The sequence below is a fragment of the Lentinus tigrinus genome (genome assembly GCF_003813185.1).
Source record: "Lentinus tigrinus ALCF2SS1-7 unplaced genomic scaffold L226scaffold_1, whole genome shotgun sequence".
NCBI lineage: Eukaryota > Fungi > Basidiomycota > Agaricomycetes > Polyporales > Polyporaceae > Lentinus > Lentinus tigrinus.
In genome coordinates, this window is record NW_027137910.1 from 1,709,699 (window position 1) to 1,733,337 (window position 23,639).

At 56.2% G+C, this 23,639-nt stretch overlaps 8 protein-coding genes across 8 annotated transcripts; 3 read left to right on the forward strand and 5 right to left on the reverse strand.

Annotated features, from left to right (window-relative positions):
- The first annotated feature begins 183 nt into the window (after positions 1 to 183).
- L226DRAFT_19595 (uncharacterized protein) lies at positions 184 to 954 on the forward strand. Its single transcript, XM_067672792.1, has 2 exons — positions 184 to 201; positions 261 to 954. Exon 2 carries the CDS (start codon positions 435 to 437, stop codon positions 888 to 890), a length of 456 nt encoding a protein of 151 aa, XP_067542778.1. The 5' UTR covers positions 184 to 201; positions 261 to 434; the 3' UTR covers positions 891 to 954.
- Positions 955 to 2,000: 1,046 nt separating this feature from the next.
- On the forward strand, positions 2,001 to 7,132 carry L226DRAFT_564810 (acetyl-CoA synthetase-like protein; the record flags this gene model as incomplete). Its single annotated transcript, XM_067683696.1, has 5 exons — positions 2,001 to 2,657; positions 2,717 to 2,801; positions 2,861 to 3,002; positions 3,056 to 6,697; positions 6,751 to 7,132. The coding sequence occupies 5 exons, from the start codon at positions 2,001 to 2,003 to the stop codon at positions 7,130 to 7,132; spliced, it is 4,908 nt and encodes a 1,635-aa protein (XP_067542779.1).
- Positions 7,133 to 8,258: 1,126 nt separating this feature from the next.
- Positions 8,259 to 13,209, forward strand: L226DRAFT_556129 (uncharacterized protein). The gene is made up of 10 exons (XM_067683105.1): positions 8,259 to 8,695; positions 8,840 to 9,095; positions 9,173 to 10,574; positions 10,642 to 10,993; positions 11,056 to 11,209; positions 11,260 to 11,336; positions 11,396 to 11,491; positions 11,552 to 11,852; positions 11,909 to 12,967; positions 13,026 to 13,209. The coding sequence occupies exons 1-10, from the start codon at positions 8,564 to 8,566 to the stop codon at positions 13,106 to 13,108; spliced, it is 3,912 nt and encodes a 1,303-aa protein (XP_067542780.1). The 5' UTR covers positions 8,259 to 8,563; the 3' UTR covers positions 13,109 to 13,209.
- Positions 13,210 to 13,397: 188 nt separating this feature from the next.
- Positions 13,398 to 14,770, reverse strand: L226DRAFT_528401 (inorganic diphosphatase). The gene is made up of 6 exons (XM_067679349.1): positions 14,734 to 14,770; positions 14,645 to 14,683; positions 14,264 to 14,517; positions 13,691 to 14,130; positions 13,513 to 13,622; positions 13,398 to 13,456 (listed from the first exon to the last, which is right to left on the reverse strand). The coding sequence occupies exons 1-6, from the start codon at positions 14,738 to 14,740 to the stop codon at positions 13,419 to 13,421; spliced, it is 888 nt and encodes a 295-aa protein (XP_067542781.1). The 5' UTR covers positions 14,741 to 14,770; the 3' UTR covers positions 13,398 to 13,418.
- Positions 14,771 to 15,164: 394 nt separating this feature from the next.
- Positions 15,165 to 16,531, reverse strand: L226DRAFT_564813 (homocitrate synthase; the record flags this gene model as incomplete). The annotated part of the gene is made up of 5 exons (XM_067683697.1): positions 15,165 to 15,751; positions 15,806 to 15,928; positions 15,987 to 16,079; positions 16,144 to 16,272; positions 16,333 to 16,531. 5 exons carry the CDS (start codon positions 16,529 to 16,531, stop codon positions 15,165 to 15,167), a joined length of 1,131 nt encoding a protein of 376 aa, XP_067542782.1.
- Positions 16,532 to 17,181: 650 nt separating this feature from the next.
- On the reverse strand, positions 17,182 to 18,948 carry L226DRAFT_450559 (homocitrate synthase; the record flags this gene model as incomplete). Its single annotated transcript, XM_067674953.1, has 6 exons — positions 17,182 to 17,409; positions 17,472 to 18,115; positions 18,168 to 18,290; positions 18,343 to 18,435; positions 18,502 to 18,630; positions 18,723 to 18,948. The coding sequence occupies 6 exons, from the start codon at positions 18,946 to 18,948 to the stop codon at positions 17,182 to 17,184; spliced, it is 1,443 nt and encodes a 480-aa protein (XP_067542783.1).
- Positions 18,949 to 19,471: 523 nt separating this feature from the next.
- L226DRAFT_607377 (uncharacterized protein) lies at positions 19,472 to 21,228 on the reverse strand (the record flags this gene model as incomplete). Its single annotated transcript, XM_067685793.1, has 3 exons — positions 21,115 to 21,228; positions 20,955 to 21,040; positions 19,472 to 20,898 (listed from the first exon to the last, which is right to left on the reverse strand). Exon 3 carries the CDS (start codon positions 20,888 to 20,890, stop codon positions 19,472 to 19,474), a length of 1,419 nt encoding a protein of 472 aa, XP_067542784.1. The 5' UTR covers positions 20,891 to 20,898; positions 20,955 to 21,040; positions 21,115 to 21,228.
- Positions 21,229 to 21,411: 183 nt separating this feature from the next.
- Positions 21,412 to 23,431, reverse strand: L226DRAFT_607378 (FAD/NAD(P)-binding domain-containing protein). The gene is made up of 9 exons (XM_067685794.1): positions 23,155 to 23,431; positions 23,061 to 23,097; positions 22,862 to 22,998; positions 22,755 to 22,795; positions 22,365 to 22,695; positions 22,270 to 22,305; positions 21,975 to 22,220; positions 21,804 to 21,914; positions 21,412 to 21,740 (listed from the first exon to the last, which is right to left on the reverse strand). Exons 1-9 carry the CDS (start codon positions 23,275 to 23,277, stop codon positions 21,504 to 21,506), a joined length of 1,299 nt encoding a protein of 432 aa, XP_067542785.1. The 5' UTR covers positions 23,278 to 23,431; the 3' UTR covers positions 21,412 to 21,503.
- Between the last annotated feature and the right edge of the window lie 208 nt (positions 23,432 to 23,639).

Genomic DNA, 23,639 nt, shown 5'->3' on the forward strand with positions numbered 1-23,639 from the left:
TCTTGTGGTCATTTCATGTGCGTCAATGTACGGCACTGCAATCGTGAATGTCGTGATGCCAGACACCTCGGAGTGGTTCTCGTGTGTCAGGTTGACGGGGTATTGGCGTCGCTCATCGTCAACAATTGAGCACCGACCGCTAGTTGGAGTGCTTGTCGCGCCGCGCCGGGATCGGATTGGAAACGGACAGTTGTTCTAGTTGTGCGTCATCTCCTTTTCCGATGCTTCTCGCCAGTTTAGTGCTGTCTAACCGCCACAAGCACGGGGCGGCCCTCCGCTCGACCTTGGCTGAACAGCGTTTCCTCTGCCCAAGTCCTTTGGCCTCCGCTCAACCACCGCGTTGCTGTACTGCCTTGCGGGCTTCGGTGCAGGCTTCGACCCGTATGCCCTAGAAGATCGGTATTGTGCAACCGCCCTTCCTTCGTGGAGCATCAATGCGCTCTCTCTTAGCCGATTGGATGTTGTTATCACATCGTACTGTTCGTCGCCGCCGGCCATATGTAATCTGTCGGGATTGCGCCAACTGCGCGCGCCCGTGTTCGCTAACCGTGACAGAAGCGCATGTGTTTTGCGATGGAGAGATGCTCTACATGCAGCAACGTGCTACCCGTTGCACCGAGGCCGAGGGAAAGGGAGGACGATTGCGAGTCCGATATGCCAGGAGGCGACAGACGCCGGGAATGACAGAAGAACGGAGTGGGCGTCAGCTCTGGCGTCGCTTGACTGGGAAAGAAGCCATCGCGGTGGCTGTTCAGCAGTACGTGTCAGTTCTGCAGATGGGAATGCGATTTCGGCCGCTGACCCGTCCGTCCTCCGAGACATCGAGCACGCCAACGCACGCGTTCTCCTCCTCGGTCTTATTCGCCACCTTGCATGCCAGCGACGCGTGAGCTATCTCTCTCAAGCGCAGGCCCATGACTAGAACTCCACCAAACGCTCGGTTGCCGAGCTTCGTGATGAGCCTTGGGAATGAGAAGCTCCCTTCTCGGTGCAGAGTACTGGCTTTGTCTTGGCATCGTCACAGCGTAAGTAGTATCAACGATTCTTTTGTCAATTTTCATGCGATGACAATTCGGTGGGGCTGCGGGTCACCTAAGCCACCCAATCCTGATGCATACGCACTCAGGGTTCGCACGACGCCCGTGCTGTATTGCGATGCGGTGGCCGCACGAGACAACCGCCGCAGTGCGCTGGTGTCGCATCACCTCTTTGTCTTGCATTGACGTTGACTATCTTTTGGCTGACTTGGAATCTGCAGATGCCAATGCGGGAGACGATCACTGACAATTGATGGCATGTCACGAAATGGGCCGCAAAGTCCGGCAGTGGAAATCGCAATATTCTCGGTTTTCCTATTGCAGGTGTGCCGCTGGATGACCGGTTCCCCGAATGCCGCAACCCGCGGCTAAGCCCGTCGGCTGGGAGGACATCTACCCTGAGTCGGCCTGGCGTGGAACACTGAGGGTGAGTCTGCGTCCGCTGGCCATCCGAATTGCCAACAGGTTTCCTCCGGGCCCGGGTCAGCACTGCGACGAGTGCGTGAACTATCGCAGCGGCCCCACTGCGTGCGGTCATCTCAGATCTCATCTGAGCTATGTCCGATCGTAAAAGAATTGGATGCGGGATGAACGATTCGAAACACACGGTCAGCGCCCCACTCGGATGCAAACCCAGGTGGTTCGTCACCATGCACATTCACCCCGGTCGTCTTTCGCCCACCTTATCGCCGGGGCTGTTCAGACACAACCCGGCTCTCCGGAACACAACATCATCGACTTCCTAACGTCAATCTCGTCGCGCTTACTATTGCCATTTCTTGCACTATTGCACAAGCGCGTCCTCACGGTCAAGCCCGCGCGATCGCATGTCTGTATCCAGTTCAGACGGAATCATTCTCCCTAGTCCTCCTCCTCCTCTTCCGATAAAAAGACCCCCCTCTCAGGTTTCCCGCCTCGCTAGTGCCCCCCGCTTCCTCCGGGCCTCCCTACCTCGGTAGCACCATGTCGACCCCACTGGCATTCCTCAACGACCTCGCGGACCCTCTCCCCGACGTCTCCCTTGGGGATCACCTTGCCACGGCCGTCACCGACTCAGGTCGCGTCACCACACTCCTTGACTGTCTTCCTTCCACCGACGCCCCTGCGATCTGGTCTACCGACGCGTCTCGCTTGCCATTGACACATGCCGCGCTGCGCACCTTCGTCTCCCGCTTCGTCCTCCCTACCTCTGGCTTCCATGACCGTCTCGGACCCAACGACAGAGTCATGGTTGTGCTCCCCACAAGCCCCGAGAACGCCGTCGCACTCCTCGCGGTCTCGACCTACCATACCTGTGCTCCAGTGAACTCGGGATGCACCGCGGGAGAGCTGATCGAGGACGCGACTCGTCTCCGTGCGAAGGCCATTCTCACCACGGCCGACGCCAACGAGAGGCTCGAGCTGAGGCGATTGAGGGAGGAACTACGCTGTGAGGTCATCTATGCCCACTTCCGCCCCGATGGCCCCGCCGGCCTGTTCGACATGTCGGCGATGAATGACGGAGACGAAGAAGAGGACTGGGCCGTCGTCCAGAAGCCCACCCAGCTCCCGTCGCGTCCGCATGGCCTCCATGACCAGTCGCTTGTGCTTCACACTTCAGGAACGAGTGGAAAGAAAAAGGTGAGCGATTACCTTCTATGGTATCAGACTTCTTCCTTACACCTCCTCGGTATTCTTAGGTTGTTCCTTATACGCTTCGATCTCTCATCGTCGGGACCTGTGCCGTCGTACACTCCTGGGACCTTCGAGCCGATGATGTGAACAGTGAGTCCCTGTCGCACCTAGACACCTGAATTCGCGTCTCACCCGCCTGCGACTGCTAGTGAACATGATGCCTTTGTTCCATGTCGGCGGAATCGTGCGGAATCTATGGGCACCCGTCTTCTCCGGCGGCAGCGCGATCATGTGCCCTGGTTTCGATAGCACGGCCTTTTGGCCCATCGTCATGTCTTGCGGTGCGACCTGGTACGTCTACCGCATGCAGCGTGCAAGGTGCTTCTTCGCTCACATAACCTCAGGTACTACGCTGCCCCGACGATGCATCACGCTATTTTAGGATCGAAGCCTGAGTCAATTATACCTTGCACGGACACGCGCATTCGCATGATTGCGAACGCGGCGGGCGGCCTGCTTCCGTCGCTGGCTCAGCAGCTGAAAGATACCTACGGTGCCGTCATCCTCCCTTCCTACGGCATGACAGAGTGCATGCCCATCGCGTCGCCACCCACGACATATCAGCTCGAGCGTCCTGGTTGCTCTGGTGTTGCATGCGGTCCTTATCTTTCCATACGCGACCCATCTGACCTCGAACGCGAACTGCCACGAGGATCGACGGGTGCCGTCTCAGTTCGAGGCGTCCCTACATTCGAAGGTTACGAGACAGCCCCAGACGCGCCCCTTGACACGTCCGCCTTCAGCTCCGAAGGTTGGTTCGACTCGGGTGACGTTGGCTACATGGATGATGATGGCTACCTGTACATCACTGGCCGGTCGAAGGAGATCATCAACAAGGGCGGTGAAGTTATCTCTCCCTTCGAGATCGAGGAGGCCATCACGTCTGTGGCGAAGGCGCGCGTCAAGGCAACCATCGCGTTTTCTGTTCCTCACGACGTGCTCCAGGAGACGATTGGTGTCGTCGTCGTCCCTGTCCCCGGCGTCCCCCGCATCGGTCTGTCCGAGTTGCTTGATCTGCTCAAGGCCCACCTGCATCCGTCCAAGTGGCCGTTCGCGGTCGTGTACATGGACGATCTCCCGAAGAACAATGCCGGGAAGCCCCTGCGAATCAAGCTTGCTCAGCGTCTCGGCATCGACTGTCTTACGGACGAGACGCCCGCCATTTGCCGTCACTTCGAGGCCGCAGTCCCCGACAAGAATGCGCCGCTCTCGGAACCGATCCCTTGCACAGCTGTCCCCCTCGACGCCCTCGCCGTCGAGCGCGCCATTGCGGACGTCAAGGGCGTCGACGAGGTCGCGGTTCGTCTGCGGAAGGATGGCCAGCCCGAGGCCCTCGTCGCTGTGTTCCCGTCGTCTAGTTTGACGTCTGTCTCGCTCGCCGGTATCCTCATGGGCACCGTTGCAGGCTACGCCATTCCTAGTCCTCTTCATGTCTTTTCCGAGCGTCTTGCTCGGACGCAAGATGGGTCCGTCGACTGGGACTTGATGGAAGCCGAGGTCAGTCGCCGCAATGCGACCGCACTCTCACCAGGTGCGCTCGTCATTCGCAACATCGTGGCAGAGCTCCTCGACAAGGATCCCGCGACTATCACGGGCGACAGCGACTTCTTCCTCCTCGGTGGCAATTCCCTGCTTCTGGGGCGCCTCGCCCATCTCATCCGCAAGGAGACTGGTGCCACTGTCCGTGTGCCCTCCATCTTCACTCAGAGCTCCATCAATGGCATCGCCGCTCTGGTCGAAGCGGACGAGCATGCTAACCTCGACAACTCCGAGAGGACCGCTGTCAACACCGCCGCTCAGAACTCGGCCGCGTCGTCGCAGAAGTCGCTCTCGAGTACGCTCGACCTCCCGACGCTCGAGGTCGGGCTTCCCCAGGAGGACCGCGGTAGGGGACAGACCCACCCACTGTCGCTCATTGTACAAGCCATTCCTTTGGTGTTCTTCTATCCCCTCAAGGTCGCATTCACGTGGACGGGGATCGTCTTCATTCTCTCCCTGTTCACCGCCTTCATCTCGGGTTCATATTGGGAGCGCGTTGGTTCCCTGCTCGTTGCTATCATTGGTGCTAGGCTGGCTGCCAGGATCGTGCTCCCTCTCTGCGGCATCGCCTTCAAATGGCTCGTCATCGGTCGTTACAAGCCTGGAACGTATCGCTTCTGGAGCAACTACCATCTGCGGTGGTGGATCACAAACCAATTTCTTCGCATTCTGGGACGTGGTATCTTCTCCATGCACCCGTCACTCGAGATTATCTATTACCGCCTGCTCGGCGCGCGCATCGGAAAGGACGTGTACATTGACCCGAAGGCGAGGCTTGCCGAATACGACCTCCTCACTCTCCACGATGGTTGCCGTATCGACAACGCACTGGTCCGTGGGTTCTGTGTCGAGCGCGAGGGGTGCTTCCGCTTGGAACCCATTGTCATCGGGCGCGGCGCGACGGTCAACACCTATACGCAGCTCGCACCTGGCGCTGTCATTCCGGATGGCGCGACGTACGGCCCTCATGCTTCCTCTCACGACCAGCCCTCGCCTGATGGGCATGCGCAATACAACCGCGCGTCCATGCCGCAGCCGCATTGGGCTCTTAAGCTGTTCGTCGCGGCGCCGATCATCTTCGTAGTCAAGATCGCTGCGTATGTTCCATGGTTCGCCGCCCTCTTCATTCTCCTCGCACAGCCCCCACCCCACGGCAACCTCAACAATCTGGAGCGCGTCATCGTCTGGTTCGCATCGCCGCAGCGGGTCGCTTGGCACAGTCTTGCCCGCATCATCCGAGTGGTGTTCCCTCCCGTCCTGCAGCTCATCTTCGGCATCATCATCAAGCGCATCATGGGCCTCAACCGCGAGGGCCTCAACAAGGACGCGTCCCAATGGGTCCTTCTCCGCCGGTTCATTAACCACAACCTTCTCAGCCAGACGGCGCTCAAGCGCGCATACGACATCATCGGCTCTCACTACGAGGTGACGTCTGTCATCTGGCGGTGCATGGGTGCGAAGGTTGGCAAGCGCGTGTACTGGCCAGGGTCGGGTGTCTACTGCCCAGACCCAGAGCTATTTGAGGTCGGCGATGACGTCGTCTTTGGCTCGCGGTCCGAGGTCTTCACTACCGACGGCATTGGCTCCGCGAAGGTTGTCGTCCGCGCGGGAGCAATGATCGCTGACCGTGTTGTCCTCCTCCCCGGCACGACCGTGGGCAAGCGCACCGTCATGGGCTCGGGTGCTCTCGGCCGTCGGGAAGCCACATACGAGGATGGCTCGATCTGGATGGGCTCGGAACATGGGGAGGCAGTATGCTTCAAGACGGGCAGCAAGGAGGCCGACGAGGGGACTCCGACGATCACGCCTTTCGGCCGCGCTTTCTACAAGCGTGAGGCACCGTTCTTCGTCATCCCCTACTTCCTGCTCGTGGTCATCAACATCGCTGTCGCTATCGTCTCTGCCGGTTATTGGTCCATTGGCGCGGTCGTTGGTACCCAGATACTCAACCAGCTTCGGATCCACCTTCCTCAGCTGGGCCTCTTCAGGAGCGGCGCTCGCCAGATCTTCGTGCTCTACGGTCTCATCTCCTGCTGGTTTGCCCTCACCTACACCCTCCAAGCCGTCGTCGCGCTGCTCTATGTCGTCGTCACGAAGTGGCTCGTCATCGGCCGCCGCGTGCAGGGCAGCTACGACTGGGACAAAAGTTCCTACTGCCAACGCTGGCAGCTCCACCTCACCCTTGCGAAGCCCATGTACCGCGGATATGGCATTGGAGGCATCCTCGGGACCATCGGCGGCACCGCATATATCGTCTGGTACCTACGCGCACTCGGCGCGAAGATTGGCAAGGACTGCGCGATCTTCGCTAGCGGTCGTGCTGGACTGATGACGGAGCCCGACCTCGTCGAGCTTGGGGACCATGTCGCGCTCGACGACTGCTCAGTAGTCGCCCACATCAATTCCCGCGGGAACTTCTCTTTGAACAAGTTGAACATCGCGTCTTCGTGAGTAGCTTCTTCCATTACTTTGAGTGTTGTACGTTGACGACGCGCCGCAGATCTGCCATGCGTTCAGGATCTCGTCTTCTCTCCGGAGCCTCGATGGAGGAGAACTCTCTTCTCCTCGAGCATACCCTTCTTACCTCCGGAGAGATCGCCGAGTCCGGCGGTGTCTACGCGGGGTGGCCTGCGCATCGGGTCGACGACGAAGTGTACCTACGCAGGATGTCGTCGTACCAAATACTCTCTGCCGCGAAAATAGGTTCCCAGTACCGCAAGCTCCAACGCGTACACTACCGGCTCGAGGAGGAGAAGAGGGCGCTCGACAGAAAAATCCAGGACCACCAGCGCGAGTTGCGGGAGACCAAACGGAGGCTCGAGTCTATGCTGCTCACAACCGAGTCCATGCGCAGTTCGACCCTTTCCACGTCTCCTCGGTAAATATGACGGTGTTTGCGAGGATTGCTTGCTTATCCTTATAGAATGTATGAACTGTCTATGACGTTGCTTCGCTAGATACTTAGAATCACTCGTGTAGCTGCTGTATCAGTAACGTGGCTTACTTACATATCTCATTGTTTTCATCTCATCGCACATAGCTTTCGACTTCTTCAGTCGCTCGTTTTGCTCTTTCTACCTTAATACTTCGCATCAATTCTGTACACATGTATCCTGCTATCCGGTTGTAGGCAACACATGCTATCTTTTGGAACTTCATCTTGTGAGGAGCATAGCTCATATGCAGAGGGTAGCTAGAGTTGCGCCAGACTCCAAACCAGTCTGCCTTGCGTCGTCGTTCAATAAATCCTAGCAGCGGGAGGTAGGATATGGAGGAGGTAGGAGAAGTTCAGTACCTTCAGCCACATGCCTTTGATACACCGAAAATGTCCGATTGATGGCCGCAGTGCCAAATTGATTCGCCGACTCGATTTTTGAACTCCTGAACCTTGTTCGTTGAAGACGACGCAAGGCAGACTGGCGAAAGATGCAGTGGGAAAGCTTGGTCAGCAATCGGCGCCTCGCAGAAACGCGCCTCAACGCGTCGCGTTGTCGTGTACTGAATCGCGTCCGGACGCGTCCCTCTCCACCATGCGCGAGGAAACTGTCAACCGTGTGCTTACCGCTCTCGACGGACACTCGATCGCAGCTCTGCCTCACGTACAAACTGGTCGCCAAGTACATTGAAAGCAGTCACAAGAATAATGATGGAGTCCGGTGAGAACGCGAGTGTCCCTCTAGTTGGGCGCGGCACACGCGAATCTGTCATAGACATGGTCGCTTGCCGAAGACCTCGAGCATCCGTCATCGTCAGAGAGCGTGCAGGGTTTGCGCGAGACAGTTCTGCAAAGGGGCAGCAACAGGAGGCGCCGATTGCTGACCAAGCTTTCCCACTGCATCTTTCGCCAGCCTGCCTTGCGTCTTCTTCAACAAACAAGGTTCAGGAGTTTAAAATTTGAGTCGGGATGCTAATACTTTGGTGGTGCCATCAATCGGAACATAATCGGTGTGTGTAATTCTGTAGCGATGGTACGTCTTCCTTCTCCTCATCCTCCTCCGCACAGATTCTACCTGGTCCCACCGCTGCGAGGATTTATTGAACGAAGACGCAAGGCAGGCTGGTTAGGAGCCTGGAGTTGCGCTGTACTCAATGGATCGCGCCGCCGGGTAGTAATCCCAACGATCACGTGCTGGCGTCTGGGAGGCGCGTCGTGCAGTCTCGTGCACTGGCAGGCTCTGCGGGTCATTGTTCCTCTGCTACTACCTCCATGCCCTCCTCGTAACCCCACCCTCTTGTAGACGACAACATCACGACACAGAGATTCTCGCCTCAACGTCTAAAACACGACTTCGCTGCATCGCACCGCCGTTGCGATGTCTACCAGCAAGCCTGCCACAGGCAGCGCTCAGCCACCACCTCCTGGTTCACGACCGCGCATACCAGAAAACTTCATAGAAGTTCCAGACCAGCGCCGCTATGCCGTGAGCCTCGGTGTACTATGCTTGGTACGTGATCCATGACGTTGCCACCCCGTGCGTCCTTCAAAACGCGCGGACACGAGGATGCCCCCCGCCGGACACACTTACACGGAGCTTGGCTTTGGGGCTGCTAAGAATCCGCGCACACTGTTCTGACCATCGTTCTTCTAGGCCGCGAAAGCGTTTGATATACTGCGCTACTGGTTCTGGCCAAGCGACGAACCACTTCACTTCGCGAGGAAGTGGATATTCGTGGACTTTCTGTACTGCACCGTGCTCTCATGGCTCCGCATACCTCGGCTGAGGTATAGCAAGGCCGTGGTCGTACTTCAAATTCTCACATTATGGCTGTTTGATGGTCTGTTGTTCGGAGGCATCTCAGTCAATGTCGGCGGAGGTTCATGGGCACAATCAAGTCGGTCTTCAGGTACGTCTTCGTTGTTTTGCCCCCAGTCAACTCTCTTCCCACCGTCCAGGACCGCTCGCTCATATTGGGCGTCGTAGAGGCTCCCACCAGGTCCCTTGTATGGGACTACCTTCCCGACTTTGGTCTCCCTCTCCTGAATGGCGGACGGGACTCCCATCTTCTTGGGCAGCACACCGTTCGCATGTCCCCCATCAGCACCGCACAACTCAATCCCTACGCCGAAACGTTCTGCTTGTCATCTCCAGGATCCCATGTCCTTGTCCCTTTGCTGCTGAACAATACCAACCCGGTCAGCGTGAAGTACTCCTTGACGCCACTCGCGTACTCTGAGTTTTCCAAAAACTCGGGCAAGATCGAACACCTCGAGCTGACCGCTCGCGACCTCAGGGCGATCGAGCAGAGTCGTGTCGACCAGTTGCAGCTGGTTCGCGCAGCTGCCAAGAAGGAGCAAGACGAGTACGAATATGACGATGAGGAGGAGGAGGAGGATTCTCAGGCTTCTGGGCACTCGTTGCAAAAGAGCCAGCATCTAACCTATATCCGTCTCAGCAAACCCGGCACCCTGCGGCTTGACCGCGTCATTGACTCATCCAGCGTCGACGCTCGTCTCGTCTATCCTGGAGAGGTCACGGTCGTTCCATGTCCCCGTGCTGAGTTCGCACAGGAAAGTGTGACTCTCCAGAAGGACGTGCGTTGCGCGACGCCTGGTATTGTCAGCGGCGCTGGGGAAGAACTTCAGCTCGCCATCGACATCTACGGAGTACCCCCGCTGAGCCTGCGCTGGCAGCGCGAGGTCGGGGCCAAACGAGAGGCATTCATGGTTGAAGGTATCGAAGGTGCAGAACACGAGCATCAATCTGCGGATGACCGTAGAGTGTCCAGTACCCTCGGCCAACGCGCTCCCACCCAAGTACGCGTCCCGCTTACGGTGTTGCTAGATGCACTGGGCACACACACGTACACGTTGGAATCGGTCACAGACGCGCTAGGGAACGTCGCGCAAGCTGGTCAACACCTTGAGGGCTCTACCGCCCTGGCTCGCAAGATAGACCCCTCACACTACCGACAGCTGGTCACCACTCGCTCGGTTACTGTGTTGCGCCGTCCCTCCGTATCGTTCAAGCACTGTGGTCCGGGGCATCCTGCGTCGCTTCTTATAGGCGCGGAGGCACCTCTTACCATCGCTGCGGTCAACGCGGACACCGAAGACGCACCATGGGACGTTACAGTGCAGTACGAACCTCCCCGGAGCGAGGACGGTGTCAAGGCGAGCAAACGGTACAAGGGATGGACCAAGACGCTGACGACTCAGGCCGAGCGTCGCGAGTTGACCCTTCGCGCGAATGCACCCGGAGAGTACACCATCGTTGGGGTTGAGGGGTACTACTGCGAAGGCGATGTCCTTAGCCCCGAGAGCTGCAAGGTAGTGGAGAGGCCGCTTCCGTCTGCGGAGATTGAGTGGAAGAAGATACACGAGTGGTGCGTGTCGCAATTTCTCCTCATATGTCTTGGGCTCTGGCCACTAATGCTTCCATGCACGACCCAGCTCTGGTGACATCGGCGTCTCTGCTTCCCTTGTCCTCCACGGTACACCGCCCTTCCAGGTCTACTATCGCTCACAGCGCGATAACGAATCCCCACGGGAGCTTGCCAAGACTTTCGCAACCTCGCGTGGCGAGCTCACTGTTCAGCCTGACCGGAGTGGGCATTACACGTTCAAAATTCACCAGATTAGTGACGTCAACTACAAGAAAATCGACCTCAAGGGCTCTGCGATCGAGCTTGACGTCCACCCTCCACCGTCGGCGGACTTCGTCGGGCTCGCACATGGCGCCAGGGGAAAGAAGAGCATCAGTAGTTGCTCGGGAAGTATGGTCAACGTGGATGTCGAACTTCGGGTAGGTTTAATCACACAACCGAAAATTGAACATGTGCAGTATCTGATGAACTTGTTGTGCAGGGAACGGCACCATGGAATGTCGAAGTCCAGATTGTTGGTCCCAAAGGCTCGGAGACGATTCCGTTCCGGAATATTAAGACTGCAAAGGAGACCTTGTCTCTGCCCATTCCGAAGGCGATCGACAAGGACGGCGGTACTTTCGAAGTCGAACTGCGTAAGCCTTTTGCCGTTCGCATTCGGGCTGGACTGCTCATGATGTTTTAGTGAGCGTGGAGGATGCCTATGGCTGCAAGCGTACCCTGTCTGTGCCAGGTATTGCAGTTAACGTCCGACGCATCTTGGTGAGCTGAGTTGTTCTTTGCATCGCAATCCGTCTGATGCTTATCCGTCTCATCCGTAGCCAACTGTCAAGTTTTACGGCAAACCGGACCAGCGACGCGTCACTGTCCTTGATCATGAGCAGGCAGTACTACCTCTTCGGTTGACTGGTGAAGGCGTGAGTGTGTCGTGCTATGTGAACGCTGATTTGTATGTGCTCAACGTCGTGGGATCATAGCCTTGGCGTGTCAAGTATCAGAACCAGCAGACTGGGCGAATCCAGACGACGACCCTCAAGTCGCCCAACGACGAGCTCCGTGTCAATGCGAAGGGCACTTACGAACTGCTCGGAGTGTCCGACTCGCAATGCCCTGGAACTGTCGTTAAGGGCGATGAGACCTATCAGGTCGAGCATGTCCCGCGACCCTCCGCGAAGCTCTCGTCCGACGTGCAGTCTACGTATGAAAGCTTCAATGGTTCGCATATTCTCCCAGCGATATGTGAAGGCATGAATGACCACGTCGATCTGGACCTGACTGGTATGTACCCTACATTAAGACTCTTATTGTTCATTTCCCTCTGATCCAGAAAGTAGGTCGAACGCCATTCCAGATTATGTACAACATCGCAAAGGATGACGGGTTCGGTGCCACAAAGCTCTTGGATCAGCCAACCTTCAGTAGCATTCAGCCACGCACGCGATTCCAGCTTCGCACGTCCGAACCTGCGCGCATATACTATGAGGTCAAGCAGATCGGCGATGCTGCATATCCGCTCGCGAAGAACAAGGACGCCATCATCCCTCGCTCAGAGCGCTTGCTCTTCGAGCAGCAGGTACTCATGCGCCCTTCCGCCCGCTTTAAGAACCACAACCGGCTCTCATACTGCCTCAACGACGCGCTCACTGCACACGAACACTCCAACGGCGACGGCCTTGTTACCCTAGAGGGTACGCCTCCCTTCCAGCTGCAGGTTTCGGTGCGCAACTTGGCAGCAAGCGAAGTACACACGGAGACAATTGAGCTCTGGGATTCGTCCTGGCGTGTCCAGCTTCCCAGCTACACATTCCGCTCCATCGGGCCTCATCAGATCACCATCGACTCGGTAAAGGATGCGAGCCACTGCGAGCAGGTTGCTCCCGACCCGCTCTTCCGCAGTATCTGGGTCGACGTCGCCGAAACCGCTGCAATTATTCCCTTCAGCCGACGGGAGGACTACTGTGTCGGGGACGCGATCCCATTCCAGCTCGAAGGCACACCGCCTTGGACGATCGGCTACCGTGTCAACGGCAAGGTGCACACGCAGGAGGCGAAGATCTCGCCGTGGTCCGTCACGCAGCACACGCCCGGAGAGTTCGCGATCACGAGCGTTGCGCACCAGCAGAAGATGTGCAAGACGGCGGTGACAGACCTGCGGTACACAGTGCACGCGCTACCGAGTGCGCAGGTCGGGCACGGGAAGCGCATCGTGCAGGACATCCACGAAGGCGACCAGGCGGAGATCGTGTTCACGCTCATCGGAGAGCCGCCGTTTACGTTCACGTATCAGCGTGCTGAACTAAGCCCACGTAAGGGGGCGCAGGGCAAGATACTGGAGACGCATACTGTGTCCGGGGTCACGACAAAGGAATACTCCATTTTCTCGGCATTGGAAGGTGGGTTTGAATGCGCCTTTTCTCCGGTTGCGGGTCAATGGCTAACGTGGGTGAACAGGAACATGGACAATTACGTCGATCTCCGACAGATATTGTAGATATCCACCCGCCCAACAGGACAACGGAGAAAAGTCTAGGTAGTTGAGATGCTCACGAACCGCTCTAAAATGCCCTCATCCTGCACTCTATTTTGTTGCATGTCCGTCTCCGATCCCGATGCTTTCCAGTTTTGCAGCATGTACACTATCCTCACAATAGTCATTGAGCTCTTTGTTCGATATTCAATACGTGCAGAGGGATACTTGCACGGATGTTTTCGCCGGTTCAGCGCTCGGTGTCAATTCATCGGAGTTCATATGCGACTGCGCGTGAACGGTGTAGAATCGTCGGGCTGAGTGCGAAATGGATTTTGTTACTTCTCTGCTAACTATACAACTGGGCCGACTACAGTTTATACCTGCGCGGAAGCAATGTAGAACCACTTGGAGACTGTTGTACACAATTGATTAATTAAGAAGCGATGGATCAAAGAGCGGACAACGTACTGGACGGATCGATGGGGGCAGGGGGCTTGCGGGAATCGGCAGGAAGGTTCTGGTACACAGGGTCGTCCTTGCGAGTGTAGCCGGGGGAGTTGGGAACGGTGAGATTGCGGCTGTTTACACATACAAGAAGTCAATCCATTGGTCCGAAACATACGATCTGCAGGGGGGGATGACGTACATGGAGAGCTCGTACGAGGCGGTCTTCGCAGGGCTCTCGCCAGAGACAAGGCGGCGCCAGGCCTCATGGCACTCGTGAATGATCTCCGTCGCGTACTTCTTGTTCTTCGCCTCGCCGGAGAAGGCGAAGTTGTTCTCGGGCTTGCCGTCGGGGATCTTGTAGATGCGGAACCACTCGTTCGTCGCGCGGATGAGGCCAGGGAGCTGACGCTCGACGTCCTCGATGTCGTTCATGCGGCTCGCAAGGGGGTCGCGCACGTCGATGACGATGACCTTCCAGTCAGTCTCGCCCTCGTCGAGGAGGGCCATGATACCGAGGACCTTGACCTGCTTGACCTGGCCGACGTAGCCGACCTGCTCGCCAATCTCGCAGACATCGAGCGGGTCGTTGTCACCCTTGGCCTTCGTCTCAGGGTGCATCTGCTGCGGGTCCTCCCAGGTCTATAAAGCACATATAGGCATGTAGGCACAGCGGAGGTAGCAGGGAAATGCGCAGACGTCACGAATCATGACACAGAGGCAACGCAGATTGAGATTACAATGGGTCGAGGCCGCGGAATGCAGACAGACGCACCTGGGGGAACGCGCCGTAGTTCCAGATGTAGCCATGGTGGGGGAAGCAGTTGCGGACGTAGCGCAGACGGCCCTTCTTCACGTCCTGCTTGATGGGGTTGAAGAGCTCCTCTTTCGAGATCTCCATCTTCGCGTTGGTCCAGCGAGGGATCTCGACGACCATGTTGAGGATGCCATTGTTCTGGTCGGCGAAGAGGGGGATGTCGTGGAAGGGCGAGATGACGCTGCCGTTCTGCTCGAGGAACACACGGTGCTCTGAGGGCGGCAGGTCAACGCGACGTCACAATGCATCAAGAGGGAATGCAATTGCGCGCACGATCTCGGCGGATCGGCTGCATCTATGCACGCGTCGATGGGGGTCTCTGAGGGATAAAATGCTCACCGAGCGTGTTGGGTGCGCCGACGAGGCGGGTGGTGTACTCTAGGCGGAGGGTAAGCGAGACGACGAGGACGGGGACATGGACGACGTACGGGCCATGGCGGTGGAAGAGAAGCGACGGAGGTGGGGAGAGAGAGAACGAAGAGCAAAGACACCCATCCAGGACGTGATTGGTATATACGTCGTCGTGCGGACTCTTGCGGAGCTCCTCCTCGGCGCGTCCCAATCCGGCGATTATCGACTCGGCTAGATAATCTTTGTTTCTATTATCCTATCCCATCCATCGCATTCACCATCCGTCTGCACTCCGACCACTACTAACTCTTGCATAAGTCTGTCGTTATGGGAAGAACAGCCTCTAACAGACATCTGACACAGGATACATGGGAAGTGATGGTCCGCTAGCCAGTCGCAGTAAACTTATTCTACATGAAGCGCACGAAATTCGTTTTGCGAGGCTTGGATGACTATTCAGCTCCTGAAGAACGTGACCTGTCCATCCTGCTCCCGGAACACCCAACACTCAGACCGCCGGGACAGAGCGGATACGCCGTGTCATGCCAAAGTCTTCGGGATTGACGACCTCGAATATGGCCGGATTGCTGAGAGTCGGAGGATGGGGATAGAATCCGGCAGTGTGCGTGAACGCACACGAGCCAGTGATATAATTCATCGGCGGAGCTTTGACCTCAACAGCTTGCGCGACCAGATCTTCCAGCTCGCGAAGCATGGGGAGGTTGTACTTGTCCTTCACGTACTCCGGGTTGGCAGCATACAGACATCCGACCAGTCCCCCTAAGGGAGTGATCCCGTTGCGCTCTCCGATGCCAAGGACCGTGGTGTCGATGTGGGTGGCTCCGGCCTCCAATGCGCAGTATGCATTAGCAATCGCCATGCCCGTGTCATTGTGCAGGTGTATCTCGATGTCGCATGAAATAACGCCTCGGAGGGTGCGCACGAGTTCGTACACTTGGCGCGGATTTGCGCACCCGATGGTGTCTGCGATCCCTACGCGGTTCACGCCGATCCTGTCGACGGTCTGGTAGATGGAAAGGAGGTCGACGAGATCAGAGCGGAAGGAGTCTTCTGACGAGAAGCGGATCTCGAGTCCTGATGGGATAGTTAGCGCAGAGACACGCCGCTCAGCGGATGAAGTCCACTGACCCTTGCTCTTCACGAACTCAATGACCTCGATAGCAGTCTTGGTGATGTAGGCTATGTCCTTGCCATGCGAAAACTCCTGCAGGAACGATGAGGTACCGATGACCACGTTCACGCCGTCGACACCTATTCAGCACGTAACTCATTGAGTTTTGATGTAATCGAATAGGTCATTGCAACGCACCTGTGTCCACCGCTATCCGAGCATCGTCCATATGACATCGTATGTGCGTCAGGACCTTCGCATTCAGACCAAGCTTGCAGATTTCTTCGCAATCTGCGCGGCGCCATAACGTCAACGCTATCCTCGCATCCTTCCTGGAGGCCGTATGTCAACGTACCTCTCCTGGATTGTTCCGAAGCTGCTGGGCTCGTGAGCTCAATGTACTCCACCCCGAACGCGTCAAGTGCCTTGGCGATCCTAATCTTGGTCTGCGTATCGAAGAACGCAGTGGCGAACTGCTCACCCTCTGCAACACCACGGACCGGGGTGAGCGCAATGGTATACGAAACGTCTGACCATTACTCACCCCGCAAGGTGCTGTCGATGATACTGAAGTTCGCAACATTGCCTTGCTTGTAGGAAGAGAGGGAAAGGCGCTCTGGATCGGCGCTGAATGGGCGTCGCTGCAACGTGTGTCCAAATCCAAGGGAAGCAACGACTTCTGTGACGTCTGGACCATCAATAGGAACTTGGACCATGTCGGGAGGAGGATGAGGCGCAAACATCTTGGGTAGCAAGTTATAGGCGGGAAGCTAACAATGGAAAACTGAAGTGTGATAGTCTCAGGTCAAAGATGAACGATTAGTGGTGAGTCACTGGCAGTCGCGAATGGCAAATGAACATACCCGTCTTTTGAGATGGCCTGTCGAGTCATCGACTGCACCAAGTCATCTGAGAGGAAGCTGTCTTCAACTAGTTCGGGATAGTCTGTTCCGAGCGTTGCCTGGGAATCTATCACAGTTCTATCCTCAGTATGCACAACAATGACTCGGTCGAACATGATGTCTGGCACCAGTGAAGAGCAAGGCATGAGTTCATCAGAGCGACCGAACTGAATGAGGATACTTACAGATGCCAACATTAACAGGTCTCCCCATCGCAACCCACAATTGAGCCAAATATTCTACAGGATCTTTCATTCGACGGTGGCCAACGCCACGCCAATTTCACTGCGTCAACTCGTACATGCGTCCTAAATGAGAGCGAACAATGCGAACAATGCCAAGGAGAGAGTCAATATTACAAAAGAGGGTGGTACGAAGGCATTACTGAAGCATCCAACGTAGATCGCGACAAATCCGTGGCTTGATAGTCAGCCCTTTTGGTAGATGCAAACATCAAGAAGGTTCAGACACTGCTACAGCATTTCCTGTCCTTATGCGGAGGCGGCCGGGGGGCTCGACGACCTGCTGGATGAGCTGTCGCGATTGAGAGAGCTTTCGCGGTGCCTGCGAAGGAGGCGGTCAAGGGCCTCCTTCTGACCAACGGCAAGCTCTCCGGACTGAATACCGGAGTGGTAGACACGGAGGAGAGTGTCAACGTCGTCCATGGATTGAGTGCGGACGTCCGCAAGCTCCTTGATCTTGGCAGTGACATCCTTGACCTACGAACGCCAACGTGATTATCAACTCAACTAGATCGTTTTGGAGAAAGACAGACACCAACCTCCTCATCGGTAAGCTTGAGACCAAGCTGCTCAACACGGCTCTTGACCGCGTTCCAGCCAGTGAGACGGTGACCGATGGAGACGTAGCGAGTGAGACCAAAGTCCTCAGGCTTGAGGATCTCGTAGGTGGAAGGGTTGTTGAGGATAGCCTTGGCGTGAATACCGGCCTTGTGGGTGAAGGCACAGTAACCAGTGATAGGGTTCATGAATGGGACGTTGACCTCGACGGCTTCTGCCACCAAGTTCTCAATCTCACGGAGCATAGGGAGGTTGTACTTGCTCTTCACGTAGTCGGGGTTCGCGGCGTACAAACACGCGACGAGACCACCCAGGGGGGTGATGCCGACACGCTCACCGATACCCAGAACTGAGGTATCGATATGGGTGGCACCGGCCTCAAGAGCGCAGTACGCATTCGCGATGGCCATGCCAGTGTCGTTGTGCAGGTGAACCTCGATGTCACACGACACAACGCCGCGGAGGGTACGGACGAGGTCGTACACTTGACGGGGGTTCGCGCAGCCAACGGTGTCAGCGATACCAACACGGTTAACGCCGATGCGATCCACCGTCTGGTAGATGGAAAGAAGATCGACGAGGTCGGAACGGAAGGAGTCCTCGGACGAGAAGCGGACCTCGATGCCTGAACAGTCGTCAGTAAAGGAAAACATTTGAGGTGGTCAAACCGCACTCACCCTTGCTCTTGACGAAGTTGATGACCTCAATAGCGGTCTTGGTGATATATGCCATGTCCTTTCCGTGAGAGAACTCACGGAGGAAAGACGAAGTACCAATGACGACATCGACACCGTCAACACCTGCATATGTCTCAACCTACAGAACAAGCTTGACAAGGGCATAAGCACCCACCAGTCTCAACGGCTATCCGCGCATCGTCCATGTGGCACCGGATGTGGGTGAGAATCTTGGCCTTCAGGCCCAGCTTGCAGATCGCCTCGCAATCTAGACAGCGTGATTGGCCATCAATGACACTGCAGATATGTTGCAAAACAGATATATATGACGTACCTGCTCTTGACTGCTCAGATGCCGCAGGGCTCGTAAGCTCGATGTATTCAACGCCGAAGGCATCGAGCGCCTTAGCAATGGCAATCTTGGTCTTGGTATCGAAGAATGCGTTGGCAAACTGCTCGCCCTCTGATCATAACAATCGCACATCGCGGCAACAAAGCAAGACGACTCCCATATCAGAATCCCTCTCCTGCACATCGTGAACGTAATGGACTTACCCCGCAATGTACTCTCAATGATCTTGAAGTTCGAGACGTTGCTCAGAAAGTCCGAGGCACGGGGAGCATAGGGGTTGAACGGACGTTGACTGGAGGAAGAGGTGCCGTTCGCACCCTTGACACCGTTGGCCGCGACGGAGCGTGCGGAGGTCGAGCCATTGAGCGGGACCTGGACCATCTCCGAGTTGTCGGCGGGCTGGGAAGCGCCGTTCTGGCAGGGGCACATTTTGTGTCTTTTGTGATAACGAGTGGGACGAGGAGGGCGCGGACGGCGGCGAGGACGAGGCGATGCTCGAGAGGAAGAGGGAGAAAAGTTGTTAGTGCAGAACGTTAACGGCACGTCGGCTTTTCAAGAACTCCAAAAACTTGACTTGAGTCATAGGAGCTCGAGTCATGTGATCCCTCCTTCCTGTGCTCTCTCAGCTATTCCTGGCGTATCCTCCGCAGGGAATGTCTCAGGCAGCAACGCGGTAGACCAAGCCTCCATATCACACGCACATGCATACCTATCTCCAAAGCTGACGCAGTCAATGAAGCAGAGAGGATGCGCGACCGGGTACCCAGACAAGCGCTGGTTGACCACGGCGAGTCGGACGAACGTACCGATCAGATTGAAGGAACGCTCGCTGAGGTCGCCCGCCCCCCGGGGGCCGGCTTTCTTCCCGTTCACACTACGAATTGCAAGACCTTGAAGAAGGCACAACATGGTATTGGGAGACGCACAAGAGGGCTGCACGGTCACTGTACTACTACGAACCTGCAGGAGGCAAGAGGCGAACAACCAGTTGGCAGTACCGGTAAGTCTTAGTCGGATCCGGGATTTGATTTTCCAGGACGGCCTCCTCGCTGACAACGGAAGACAGCTTGTTCACCGCCCGCTGCAGCGTCAATGGTGTGACTCCGCCGCGGGCTCGGAGCTTGTACAGGCAATGCGTGATTGCATGCCCCCTGCTCTTCCTGCTCTTCAATGCCTCGTACAAGCTATAGAGCCCGCTCTCGGAGAACTCGACATCGGCAATGTGGAGCTCCTTCAGACGTGGGCAGATGGGGTCTGCGAGGCGTAACCAGGCGTCGTAGGTGCTGGCGAGGGCTTCGCACATTGCGCTGACCTGACCATATCTTCCCCAGGAATGATCGGCCACTTCCAAAGACTCGAGGTTCCGAAATGGCTGCAAGAAATCAACCCAGTCATCCTTGACATCAATCCATGTCACATCCCCATCGATTCGCAGGTGGGTTACCCCGCGTGGATCGAAGAATTGGGAGAGTTTGTGGAGGATGCCGTAAAGGAACCCCCCACGAACGTTGTGTGAGTCGATCCTTGCACTTGCAGAGACCGGTCGCGCTTCAAGAACAATGCGTCTCTTGTCGTCCTTGTCGGTAGAAAGCTTGCCGCAGACCAGGATGTTGTTCCGCCCGACCTCAACATGGACACGGGTGGCCTCGTCGAGCATCCTCACGCCCTTCGCACCTACTGGGTGACTTGGAAGCATCTCCTCTACCATGGCGATTTCGAACGGTCTCGTGGTACTCGTAGCGACGAGGTGCACGTCGACGTTGGTCGGTATGTATAGGTAGCCCAATAAAAATTGGACGCGATGTGGCACGTCTTCGACGATTAACGTCTCGAGATTGGCATGCTTTGCTAGAACCTGGTTGCAGGAATCCAGCTCGGCTGCTGGAATGTGGCCCGTATCCAAAGTCGGGATGTGCAAAAAGGTCCGTATATCGATGCGCTCCAGCGCAACCCAGAGGTTCAAGCCATGAAGGAAGTCTGCATATACGAACGGTGGCGCGACATAGGAACAGAAACCGTCCTCGAGGTCGATGGACATGATAAGAGTGTCTTCCATCGGCCACTGCTGCGTGGTATACGAGCCAATGGTATCGCCGAAGTCGTCCGGGAGTGGTTCAGCACCGAGATATAGTTCCGTCATGTTGTACATGTTGAGCTGAAAGAGGCGCGCGAGGTCCTCCGCAGAGAAAGAGCCCGAAAGGTCGAGCCGCAGGGCTAGCACGTCTTGAGGAATCCGACATAGCACCCTGTACGCAGCGGCCACCGTTTCGAAGGGCAGGTCGACGGTGCTGACCTCTTCTGGTTGGTTCTCCTTGCAACACCAAACCGTAGCCAATACGGGACGTGGGGACTGTGGAGTCTTCGAATTCATCACTGCTGCTACTCTCCGGGCTGAGTTGACTCCACGCTGCAGACCAATGAACCGAGCCACATACCTTAGAGGGCTCCTCGGTGGTTGGATGGAAATGTGTTGTGATCAAGATGGACGCCCTCTTATGCGACCACTGAAATTGTTGACCACCTAGGAAAGTCAAAGAGCAGTATACCGCTGTGTCAACACCAACTTGAAAGAACCTAGGCCGCCGCAAGGCGTACTGAGCTGTTCGACAAAGCCCGTGTGTATGTAACTTCATAGGAAAAGGGTTTGAAAGGTTACATAGATACAAGCAAAGAGTAATTGTTCAGGACTCGAAGCCATCGTTGTTTGAGATGTGCCTGAGAGTGGGAGGTCGTGGCGGTTTGGTTGCCTCTGCGTTGTCTTTCATTGTTTCAAGACATATACTAATAGCTGATTAACGCCAGCCCCTAACACGTGACCGTGGCTAGCCCGTGCTGAGGCCGAATAATTCTTGATTCCTGATATTTCCATGGTCCCAAAGATATTGCTCAGATCGGCTGGGTGATGGTTGAAGTGGAAATCGAATGATTTATGTACAAGTAGGACTGCGTTGCAGATGAGTTCTATGAAGATATACTAGTACTATTCAGTGGGACGTAGCGAACGTGCCGTTGTCGCGAAGAGAAGCAACCGCACGCTCCAAATCAGCTTCAATGCTGTGGTGCCAGACGGGTCCCCACACCTCGCCGATGTCCTTACGGAGACCCTCTGAGGTAGGCCCACTGGGGCCATGCAGGTCATACACCCGACCGACGTAGCGGCTTCCCTCCCACACCATCTGGGCCCGAGGTTGGCGGACGCGAGAGTACGCTTCAAGTATCGCCTGCTCGCAACGTCCCCCATGAGCGGAGTATCAAGGTGAGGCAAGTTGCGAGTCATCACGCACCTCTATGTTCTGTGTGTTGGTTTCGGGATGACCCAGCAGACGGGATAGCATATACGCGTCTTCTATGCCTTGCCCGGCACCGGCACCCATATGCGGGAGCATAGCATGCGCCTGAATCATCGAGGCGCGCTTTTGAGTAGAGCCCTAGTAATTCAACTGCGAGGCACTCACAGCGTCGCCCAGAAGTGCGATACGTCCTTTGACGTACGACTCCAAGGGCGGGTGTACGACGTGGATGGACCATTTTCCGGGTTTATCGGGCATGCACTTGAGGAGCGCCTCGACATCGGGACCCCAACCTTCGTACTCCTTGAACAGGACATCCTTGTTGACTGCTTCTACCCATTGAACCTTCTCGTTCACTTCTCCGACCCCAATGGGAATGTCGTAGCGAGCTGCAAAGGCGACAACATTGATCTAGACGTAGTCAGTCATAGTTGAGCGGATAAGTCGACCTAGTGCTCACGATTGCACCGTCCTTGATTGGGAACAAGATAAAGTGCTAAACACGTGCGGATGTCAGGAGACTACAACCGGAAGGTACTGGGTCTTCGTACTCACTTTGCTCGGACCCATAATGCAAACCGGTTGCTCCGAAGCGTCTATCTTGAAGCCTGCCTCCTGAAGTTGCGTCCAGGGTATCAAGCCCCGATATGCGACCGTGTGGCTAAAGGCCAGGCGTCTATCCTTCCCCTCCAAGACGAAGTCACGGACCGAGCTCTTTACACCGTCAGCGCCGAGGACCACGTCTACCTCGTGCGTCGTTCCGTCTTGAAAGTGTATCACCAGTCGCTTAGGGTCGGTCTGCGACCCTGTGATGGACATGCAACGTTTGTTGAAGTGGGCTATGCTGGGGTCGAAAACATCGACGAGCGCATCAAGGAAGGCAGCTCTGTGAGAAAAGCACTCATTAGGCAGTGACAACCAAGGTTAACATCTGCACCACCGCACCTATGTATCCCCAGCGCCTTGTCCTCTGGCAGGGTTGGGTACTGGTGAATGTGATAGAATGACGGTCAGCAATGGCCACCGATGGAAGATTTAATGCGTATGCTCACTCGATATATGGCCTCGTGGCTATCCGATAAGCCCTCGTAGAACGAGAAGTACCTGTCCTTGAGCTCCGCTGGGTTGACTTTCCTGAGGATCGCGTCCAGTAGACCTAGTTTGTCCAAAGTTTGCACCGCGTTAGGTCCTGGGATAAGTTTGGCCCGTCATCAGGACATGATAACTGCCCCCGCCGACCTCGTTACATACCCACGCCGATACCTGCACCAATCTCTCCGAACTTCGCCTGTAGATGGTATTCGTTGTCAGTAACACATAGGACCGCCTGTGAGGCGGGACATACCGCCGCTTCGAACAGTTGCACTGGTACTCCAGCGCGATGCAGCGCAATGGCGCAGGTGAGTCCGCATACACCCCCACCGACGACAGCAACCTGGAAATCCTTCTTTGGGCACGGGTATACCATGATGCAAGGTAACGACTCGGATGCCAAGGGGAGGTTGATTAGTTCTGTTGCTATCAAGTCCAGGAGCCAACTCACCGGCAGTTTATGTAGAAAACCAAGGTGCGGAGGCTAAAAACTGCGCTTGAGAAGCCTGAGACGGATAACTTGTAGTCGCGCGTGATGTTCGGCAGTGTGGAAGTCACAGAAAAGGAAGCACTGCCAACACGGACAGTGGGAATTAGAAGCCATTGCAACCGTCAGGCAATTCGAGTCTCTCGGTTTGTTGGAGTCAGCTGCTGACTACCAGCCATATGCGGAGCGCGACGGTCAGAACGGTGAGCCTAGATGGCAGCAGTATTCACGGGGCTAGGCAGACAAAGAGA

Bases quoted from the DNA above. Each gene is read 5' to 3' on its own strand.
- L226DRAFT_19595 (XM_067672792.1), top strand. From the start codon at position 435: ATGCGCTCTCTCTTAGCCGATTGGATGTTGTTATCACATCGTACTGTT.
- L226DRAFT_556129 (XM_067683105.1), top strand. From the start codon at position 8,564: ATGTCTACCAGCAAGCCTGCCACAGGCAGCGCTCAGCCACCACCTCCT. The intron at 11,337-11,395 runs GTGAGCTGAGTT...TCTCATCCGTAG, and splicing joins TTAACGTCCGACGCATCTTG to CCAACTGTCAAGTTTTACGG. The intron at 11,492-11,551 runs GTGAGTGTGTCG...GTGGGATCATAG, and splicing joins TTCGGTTGACTGGTGAAGGC to CCTTGGCGTGTCAAGTATCA.
- L226DRAFT_528401 (XM_067679349.1), bottom strand. The intron at 14,131-14,263 runs GTGCGTCTGTCT...TGTGCTTTATAG, and splicing joins ACTACGGCGCGTTCCCCCAG to ACCTGGGAGGACCCGCAGCA. The intron at 13,457-13,512 runs GTACGTTGTCCG...TGTGTACAACAG, and splicing joins TGCCCCCATCGATCCGTCCA to TCTCCAAGTGGTTCTACATT.
- L226DRAFT_607378 (XM_067685794.1), bottom strand. From the start codon at position 23,277: ATGGTATACCCGTGCCCAAAGAAGGATTTCCAGGTTGCTGTCGTCGGT. The intron at 22,796-22,861 runs GTGAGCATACGC...CACATTCACCAG, and splicing joins GCCACGAGGCCATATATCGA to TACCCAACCCTGCCAGAGGA. The intron at 22,221-22,269 runs GTGAGCACTAGG...GACTACGTCTAG, and splicing joins CAATCAAGGACGGTGCAATC to ATCAATGTTGTCGCCTTTGC.